Consider the following 9,655-nt stretch of genomic DNA (forward strand, 5'->3'; position numbering starts at 1 on the left):
TGAAACCATAAAATTCGTAGAAGAAAATATAGGAAGAAACTTTACAGACATTACCCGGAGTTAGATTTTTACTGATATATCTCCTCGCACAAGGGAAGTAAGAGAAAAAATAAACATGTGGGATTACATCAAACTACGTGTTTTTTTTCACAGCAAAGGAAACCATCAATAAAACAAAAAGGGATCCTACTGAATGGGAAAAGATATTTGCCAATGATATATCTGATAAGGGGTTAATATCACAAATTTGTAAAAAAAAAACTCACTCAACTCAACTCCCAAAAAACAAACAACCCAATTAAAAAATGAGCAGAGGACATGAAGAGACATTTTTCTAAAAAGGACATACAGATGGCAAACAGACATATGAAAAAATGCTCAACCTCACTAACCATCAGAGAAATGCAAATAAAAACCACAATGAGATATCACCTCACCCCAGTCAAAATGGCTATCATCAATAAATCAACAAACAACAAGTGCTGGCGAGGATGTGGAAAAAAGGGAACCCTTGTGCACTGTTGGTGGGATTGCAGATTGGTGCAGCCACTATGAAAACAGTATGGAGGTATCTCAAAAATATGAAAATGGAACTACCTTATGATCCAGCAATTCCACTCGTAGGTATCTATCCAGAGAAATCCAAAACTCTAATTCAAAAAACTTCATGCACTCCTATGTTTATTGCAGCACTATACACAATAGCCAAGACATGGAAACAACCGAAATGCCCATCGGTAGACAACTGGATTAAGAAACTGTGGTACATTTATACAATGGAGTATTATGCAGCCATAAAGAAGAAAGAAATCTTACCATTTGCAACAACATGGATGGACCTAGAGAACATTATGTTAAGTGAAATAAGTCAGACAGAGAGAGACAAATACTATATGATCTCACTTATATGCGGAATCTAAAGAAAAGAATAAGTGAATGAACTAATCAGAAACAGTTTCAGATACATAGAGGAAAAACTGAGGGTAGCTAGATCGGAAGGTGGGATGGGGATAAGAGGGGAGGTGAGGGCATTAGAAAGCAGTCAGTAACCACAAGATGGCCGCGGGGTTACGAAAGTTAATTTGGGAAATGTAATCAATAATGTTGTAAAGATTTTATAGGGTATCCGATGGACACTTGTCTCATTAGGGAGACCACCTCAGGGATGATGTAGATGCCTGATCACTGCACTGTACACCTGAAGCTGAATCTGAACAATAGTGAGGTCAACTACAAGTTTATATATATATGTATGTATATACTTACAAGAAGCGGAGTACAGCATTAAGAATAGAGACCTTGGAAATGTAATGGCTGTGTGCGATGTCAGAGGGATAGTGGATGGAGGGAGAGAGATTGACACAGTGTGAGGGGTATAAATTATAAACGTCTAAGTATTACTTTGCTTTGTGCACCTGAAACTAGTAAAAAAAAAAAAAAAAAAAAAAATATATATATATATATATATATATATACATATATATAAATAAATATCACACCAAAAATCAGGAAAATATCAACTTAAATTAAAAAAGACAATTAGATGCCAACACCAAGATGATGCAGATATTAGTATTATTTGACAAAGATTTTAAAGAATCATTGAAACATTTTCACAAGCAATTATGCCTATGCTTGAAGTAAATAAATAAATAATAAATAGAAAATGTCAGTAAAGAAATTGAAAATATAAAGAAACAGCAGGACGGCTAGATGGCTCAGTTGGTTAGAGCGCAAGTTCTTAACAACAAGGTTGCCGATTCAATTCCTGCATGGGGTGGTGGGCTGTGCCCCCTGCAACTAGATTGAAAATGGGAACTTGACTTGGAGCTAATGGGTCCTGGAAAAACACACTGTTCCTCAATATTTCCCAATAAAATTTTTTTTTAAAAAAAAAGCTGCAGATGGACACTTTAGAATTGAAAAATATAATTACCAAAATAATAAAAACTCAATGAATGGGCTCAACAGCAGGATGGAGGGGACAGAGGGAAAAAAATATCAGTGAATTTGAAGACAGAACAATTTAAATGGCCCAAGCTAAACAACAGTATTTGGGTAAATAAAATACACTTTCCTTCTCCTCTTGTGTTTTCTAAATTATGTTTGATAATTGAAACAAAAAAGTACAATATTGTCTGAATGTCAATTTCAATGCATATAGTGGACATACTGAATAAAATTATATTATAAATGGAGAGTAAAGGGACCTAAAGGGAGGTAAGTTTTCTATACTTATCTCAAATTGGTAGAATGTAGACACCAGTGTATCTTCATGGTCATGGAATCATTGTGTATTTTGATTTCAGTAGTGGTCACAAGAATCTACATGTACAATAAAATGCCATAGAGCTATGTGCACGCATTTTTTCCAACGTCTGTCTACTGGTTTTAATTTTATACTGTAGTTATACAAGATTAACCATTGGCGAACACTGGGTGAAGGGTATATGGGACCGCTCTATTATCTTTGTAACTTCCTATATATCTAAAATAACTTCAAGATGAAAAGTAAAAAACAGAAGAGGATTGAAAGAGCATCTTCAAAGACAACTGGATAACTCCCTTTTCAGTTCAGAGGCTAGACGTGACGGGAGGCAGTGCTCAGAGGGTAGTGGTTTCTGGACTGGAATCTTCAGGTCAGCCACTAGCCTCACCCCCAAGTGACATCACAAAGCTCCAGAAGCCCCACCCACCACCAGCAGTTTTGCCAATTCCACTGTTATCTCAGGACTGTGTTTGTGTTGGAAGTAGTTTTCAACCTTGCTGAGCAAACTTCTGTGCCTGCTCCGTTACAGCTGGAGGAAAGTGGCCCCATGTGAGCAACGGATGTGTGGTAGCAGCTCCACACCCCTTCGTGGGACATAACAAAGAGCAAGCCTAATTCTAGTGATGTTTTCTTGGTTGTATGGGCAGTTTGCTTGCACCACACATCTCAACTCTCTTTGAGAAATCTATGTCTTACCCACAACTTCCAGCCTACTTATGGGACAAGGGTACGCTCGTCACTGCTATATTTGATTCTGCTTGCCTAGTAAAAGTTTTCTTCTTTGCACTCCTGATGACTCTGGTCACTACTCATCCTGGTCTGGAAAGTAGCCAAATACAAAGGCAACAAGAACAGAGAGCCAGACCCAAGAAACGAGGCAACACTACTGGCATGAAGGTCTATGGTTCTTGATGGAAACTGCATTGAGGTGAAGAACCAGAGGCCCATGAGTCAGGGCCATCTTGGAGCCCATCTTTGAGTCTAGAGCCTGGGAAGGAAGGGCTGCTTCAGCCACTTATTTTCCCCAAAGTTAGATGCTCCCCTAGACCACATTTCCTTCCTCTACCACCACCTCCACTATAATTCACACTGATCATGCTGTTCTTTGGCTTGTCCAGGCTCCTAAGTTTGAATGTCTTTTCTCTGTGGATCTTTCAGACTAAAATGATAAATGTCTCCTGATTTCTGCATTAACAAAGGAAAGGGACAAACAGAGAAAAATTGATTCCAGGGCGGCCATTTGGCTCAGTGATTGGAGCTCAGTGCTCATAACACCAAGGTCACCGGTTTGATTTCCACATGGGAAATGTATTTTAAAAATACATTCTAAAATGATAATTTTATTTTTTTAAATCTTTTGAGTTTGTAACAAACTAAATCCTTTTTCAAATGTAATTCAAATTAAAGAGACAGTGGTTTGAAAAATCCATACCCTCGTCTAATTAGCCTTGGGTTACCATAAAGAACATTTGATTATTTGCCTGGAAAGAATTTTTATTTTTCTAGGAGAAAAACTTCTGTGCCCAACCCCTGTTACCTCTTCCTCATAGAGGCATCTTATCAGGTGTTCCCTTGGCTCCCCCTCACATGCATTTAATTCTGGAGTCTCAAGCCAAGAACTCCCTCAAAACTTTCTCTATTGCCTCAAGAGCCTTGTGGTGATGGTGTTTGTTTTTGTTGTTGAGCAACTTCAGCAGAGACAGATCAAAGGTTGCTGGTAATGGGACTGAAAGCCTCATGGCCAAGAAAAAAGTACCCCTTTCTTTTCTGGCATTGTCGACCAGTTAGCATTCCCCTTGAGCTCACTGTTACACCCTTTCTCAGTCCAGTATGCTTGCTTGGGAAGTAGGTAGTGGGGTGGGGTGGAGTAAGGAACAGTGGTGTGTTGACATGACTGAGCGTGGTTTCTATGTATCTTTCTTGAAGAGTTCCACAGAAGTCCTGTGCATGCCTGAGTTGACTGAAAGATCCTCAACATTCCTAACACTCTCCAGATCTCCAGATCTTTCTTCCCTATCCTGCAAATGCCTCTACTCATCCATGATGTTTACTGAACTTTTGCTACGTAACAGCCTCTGTCCTGGGTGCTGGAGATACAAGCGAAAGGGGCCCCATTTTCTCTCTCCTAGAGCCTATAGATATTAATGAACATTACATAGATGAATACAGAAAAGTGCTCTGAAAAAAGAATTTGGCTTTATGAGGGTGTGTATCAAAGGAACCTGACCTAGACTGGAGAAGGCTTACCTGAGGAAGTGATGCGTGGGCTGAGAGCTGAGAAATGGGTGGGGTGGGGTGGGAGCAGTCTCCAAGGTGCCTCCCGCTAGGACATCCCTTTATGTAATAGCTATATGCATGTATTATGAAACTTCTGGCCTGGTGTTTCCATGCTTCCCAGGTACTCTAAGTTACTCTCCTTTTATTTTCTTCTATCCTCCAGGATCTCTCTACTCCCCAGACTCTTCATGCATCCCAAATCTCCATTTTATCCTTATTTGGAACTTACTGACAAACAAGTCAGACTGTATTGTAAGTTTATGGCCACCTGATGGTAGGAAAGCATCAGCAAACATGGTCCTTATAGTGACTACCAGGCAATGGGATCCTTACTCCCTCATACTCTTGAGAGCTTGATGGTTCATCCATGAAGAGCTATCTATGATCATGTTATCCAGAATAATGGGAATCGCTTATCCAGAAGATCTCCTGGGCTGGAAATTTCATAATCTTTAAAGCATGTACTATATATTGAGCATCAATTGTATGTTGCCTCCTAACATACAGTATCTCTATACTGCATAAGTACCTATGAAAAGGACATTATTCCTCTTACAGGTGAGAAGTTGAGGCTCAGAGACACAAACAGAGAGGCTGATAAGCTGCTCAAATTCTCACAGCAAAGTCGGCTTATTTTTTTTCTCTCATGCTGCCTCCAGCATACATCATGAAATAAAACATCCCATTCTTTGAGGCAGTTCTTCTTTCCCTATCAGAAGTCTCTTAGCCGTAAATGTCACTAGTATGAGTTTGTGTTGTTCTCTCATGGCTGGGGTACCCTTTGTTGTATCCTTCTCTGGTTTCCCCTGGCATCTTCAGAAGACTCTGTCTGCAGCTCCAGGTCCTGTACCTGTAGAAATCAAGCCAACAAGTACCAACCACCATAATGCATACAGTGGGTAACAGGGACCAGAGAGAGAATGCAGTGAAAAAGGATAAGATGCTGCTCCTGCCTTCAGGGAGCTACTGGTCCAAATGTGTCTGAGCGTTTCCCTTAGGCCAATGCCAGATGGTTTATTTTGAAGCCGGAAGAAACCCTTCTGGGCTAGATCAATCAAGGAGGGCTTCCTGAAGCAGGTGAAATGTTAGGGAAACAGACAGCTTAAATTTAGGAGTGACAGGTATAACAAGGGATAGTGAACCAGCCACATTATGCATGTAAGGGAACAGTGGGAAATCAGGTTGAGAAGAGTACCAGCCAGTGGTAAAGGGCCTTGAATGCCAGACTACAGTGCTTGATTTCTACTAAGAGGGACCCAGGAAAGGATTTTGACAAGACAAGTGACAAGTGAAATAAACATTCAAAATTAGTTTGGCATAGTCAATGTGTAGGACGAATGAGAGTGAGGAGAGACTAGTCAAGACTAGTTAAAATGCTAGTTGAATAACAAAACTTTCCTAAGATCCTGGTACTTTCCTATTTCCTTCCACCTGAAATTCCCTTTTGTAAACCTTTCTTGGTTCAATAGCTTTTTAAGGATGTATGTGAGGAAGGAGGAAAAGTGGAATTCAGAGAGGCCCATCCTGAGAACTTTGTCTAAAAGCAAGCAGTAGGAATGGGGACCGGCGCTGATTCCCATTCTCCTGGCCTAAGGGTGGAGTGGCTGTGTCAGGAGCTGAAACGGGTGATGCCACAGTTGGCAATTGGGTGGGGTGGGACACTTCTTTTTTTTGGAAGAATTTAGGACTCACTGAGCTGTCTTCTCAAGAGGATGTGAGTACAGGGGGAGACCCTCATTGGTCCATTCCTTTAGATGCTCTAACTGTTCCAGCCCACTGATGCTCAAACATCATTAGTTCCCTAAGTGGGCAGCAGCCTGGAAACCAGAGCTTTCCAGAGCTGCCACTGTCCGGACAGAATCATGAAGCCTCAGAGCCAGAAGGGCCTTTGGTCATCCAGAATATCATTCATTTTACAGGAGGCCCCCAATACCCAGGGAGGGTAAGTGAGGGAGGCAGTGAGTATGCAATAGTGGCTAGAGTAGGGTGAGTCAGACAAACCTGGCATGGAATCCCAGCTCCACCACTTCAATTAGCTGTGTGTCCACAGGCAAGTTATGTAAATCAGTGGTTCTCACCGCATGGCCCAGGTATGTCTGGGACCCCCCAAGATGCTGTCAGGTGACCCACGAGGTTGAAACTATTTTTATGAAAAACATTAAGATGTTATTTTCCTTTTTCTCTCTCATTCTGTCATGAGTGTACAATGGAGTTTTTGAGAGGCTCTATAATGTATCTTTTAATTAAGACAGTGATAAAGAGATTTGAAAAATATAAAACAATGCCCTTTTTCTCTCTAAATGTTATTTACATTTTAACACATGACACATTCATTATTATTATTATTTTATATGAATTAATAAGTACTTTTTAAAGTTTAATGTTAATTTCTAATACAGTAAATATGGATAAATATAACCCACATAAACAAAAGCCCCTTGGGGTCCTCCATAATTTTTAAGAGTGTAAACGGATAATGAAACTTAAAATTTTGAGAATCATTGATTTAAAATGTCTATGCCCCCACTTCCTTATCTGAAAAGTGGGCATTATACTTATCTCACAGGATAGTTTGAGGCTTAAAAACGGTACCTCATGGGCGGCCTGATGGCTCAGTTGGTTAGAGTGCGAGCTCTGAACAACAGGGTTGCCGGTTTGATTCCCACATGGGACCGTGAGCTGTGCCAACCACAACTAGATTGAAGACAATGAGCTGCCACTGAGCTTCCGGAGGGGTGGCCGGATGGCTCAGTTGGTTAGAGCGTGAGCTCTTAACAGCAAGCTTGCCGGTTCAATTCCTGCCATGGGATGGTGGGCTGCACCTCCTGCAACTAAAGATTGAAAGTGGCAACTGGACTTGGAGTGGAGCTGCGCCCTCCACAACTAGATTGAAGGACAACGACTTAGACCCTGGAGAAACACACTGTTTCCCAATAATCCCCAATAAAATTGAAAAAAAAAATCGGGTGAATTAAAAAAAAAAAAAAGGTACCTCAGATAAAAGGGAAAATGTCTGCTCAAGGTTTCACAGTTAGTGACTGAGTTAAGATCAGGTTAAGATCAGGTATTGTGTTTCTTGAACCAGTGCTCTCTCCAATATCACCTCATGGCTGTTCTTGGCTTTCTCTGGACCCTGGAAGAGACACGAGTCTGAGGTCTGCAGAATGAAGATGCTTTGCTTCTGGAAGCCAATGTCTGCAATGCACAAAGTCCCCATCTGTGCCTGGGACAGATCCCTAAGACAAGGTCACACTGAGTGACAATCCTACTAGACGCCATGTTCCACTTATAAGATAGATGCTTGTTGATAAGGTGAAAGCCCAGAAATGTTTGTGCATCTGTAGTTCACCTCTCTGACCACCTCAGGGCAGCATGCCCCCACAGGAAGAAGAGCAGAGAGGGTTCAGGACAAAAAACAATCATCATCATCATCATCTCTTGGCACTTCCATAACAAGAAAAGTCACTTCAGACAGTGTCTCCCTGAAGCCTCTGTTTTAGGAGTTGTGACATTTCCCAACCATGGGTAAGAGCAGCCGACCAGCACAGAGATGACAAACCAAAGATAAGGCAGACACTCCTGAAGAGTCCATTATCAGTTTTCCTTCAATAAGAAGAATTCAATATTGGATTACCTCCCCAGCCTCTTTTCATCACTGCTACTCTCCCCCCACTGCCCACCACAGTGAGTCTGTCTTAATTCTAACAGAAGAAGTCAGAAGATGGATTACTGGACCCATGTGATCACTAATTCTTTGTATAATGGAGCCTCAGTTTCCTCATCTGTAAAGTGGGGAAAACACCCATCTCATAGGATTGTGAGGATCTAAAGAGAGAGACATATAAAGGACATTTGTGAAGTCTAAGGTCGTATATGCCCTTTAAGAATTTAATATCTTATCCAGGAAAAGCCAAGTAAGTAGATATATATATATATTCATTAATCTCTTTAATTTATGCGGAAACATACATATGCCTGGCTTGGATCAGAAAGGAACAAGATCAAGTTCCTTGAAGTTTCTGGGTCTCCTGACTTAATTAAAGCTCAGTCCAGAAGACAACCATACAAATGTGACCTGGGGAAAGTATACTTTTCTGTTAATAATAAATAAAACACATACAACAATTTAGAGTTTATATAGCACTTTTACCCACATTACACTGACTCCTCCTGAGAACAGAGAAGACTCCCTTATTAGTCTTTTTTTCACAGTTCGGAAAAATTGGCTTAAAGAAGTGATGAACTTGCTCATGGTATCAAAGCAAGTCACAGGTGTAGCCAGATCCTCTGAGTCTAAGGCTTGCAATGCTTTCCTCTGTGTGACCCAAGAAGACTGGAACAGTGAAGGAGTCCCTTTCTCTTCAACTCCCAGGGACATTATGAGGACAGCTCCACTACCAAAGGCTTTGCATGACCCAGTTTATCCAGCCTGCTAAAGGAGGGCCAAGAGGGCTTCTGAGCCCCATTTCCTCGCCTCCAGTAAATGCCAGTGGCTTTTTTTGGTCCCACCTGAATGGTGAACGAGCTTTCCTCTTCAGCTTGAAGGAGCTGCCACCACTCCTCTGATCCCGGCTCTCTCCTGCCACCTAGCCAAACCCTCCCAAGTAAAATTTCCTCACAGCTGTGCGACAGTGAGCCACATTGAGCCACGTGGAGGCCAGGAGCACAGCGCAGTATGAGAGGTTAGGGAAGTATAGCTCAACAAAGGGAGGCTGTGTTCACCTCAACAGCAGAGAACAGATGCAAAAGAGGACCCTGTGAGGTGGAGAGCCCATAGGATCAGAGTCAGAGGCCCTAAAGAGTTAGAGCTTACTTTTGCTCCTTATTCCTTAGGGCTCTCAGGCAGGTCACTCAATTGCCCTGGGTCTTGGTTGCCTCATTTGTAAAAATACCTCGGATATGTACTCCAGAAAGTCCTCCTGGGTAGACCCAAGCAGAAGGAAGGCCTACGTACTCTCAAACCCACGCTGTCTGAAGAAAGGCTTTATTCCACTGCCCCAATTGTCTACCTCTAAATTAAACTTTTTAATTCACATTAACATATATTTTAGCCAATTGCTTCTACTCTTAACCTGGGATCTATGGATAGATTTTGGGGATCTGAGGACC

General features: G+C 41.5%; 1 protein-coding gene across 1 annotated transcript; it reads left to right on the plus strand.

The window, feature by feature from the left end:
* Window positions 1-2,956: 2,956 nt before the first annotated feature.
* On the plus strand, window positions 2,957-3,164 carry SMIM42 (small integral membrane protein 42). The gene is given in 2 exon segments (XM_074318626.1): window positions 2,957-3,075; window positions 3,077-3,164. Coding segments are annotated over 2 exon segments (207 nt in total).
* The last annotated feature ends 6,491 nt before the right edge of the window (window positions 3,165-9,655 follow it).

This window comes from Rhinolophus sinicus, linkage group LG14 (genome assembly GCF_036562045.2).
Source record: "Rhinolophus sinicus isolate RSC01 linkage group LG14, ASM3656204v1, whole genome shotgun sequence".
NCBI classification, from domain to species: Eukaryota; Metazoa; Chordata; class Mammalia; order Chiroptera; family Rhinolophidae; genus Rhinolophus; species Rhinolophus sinicus.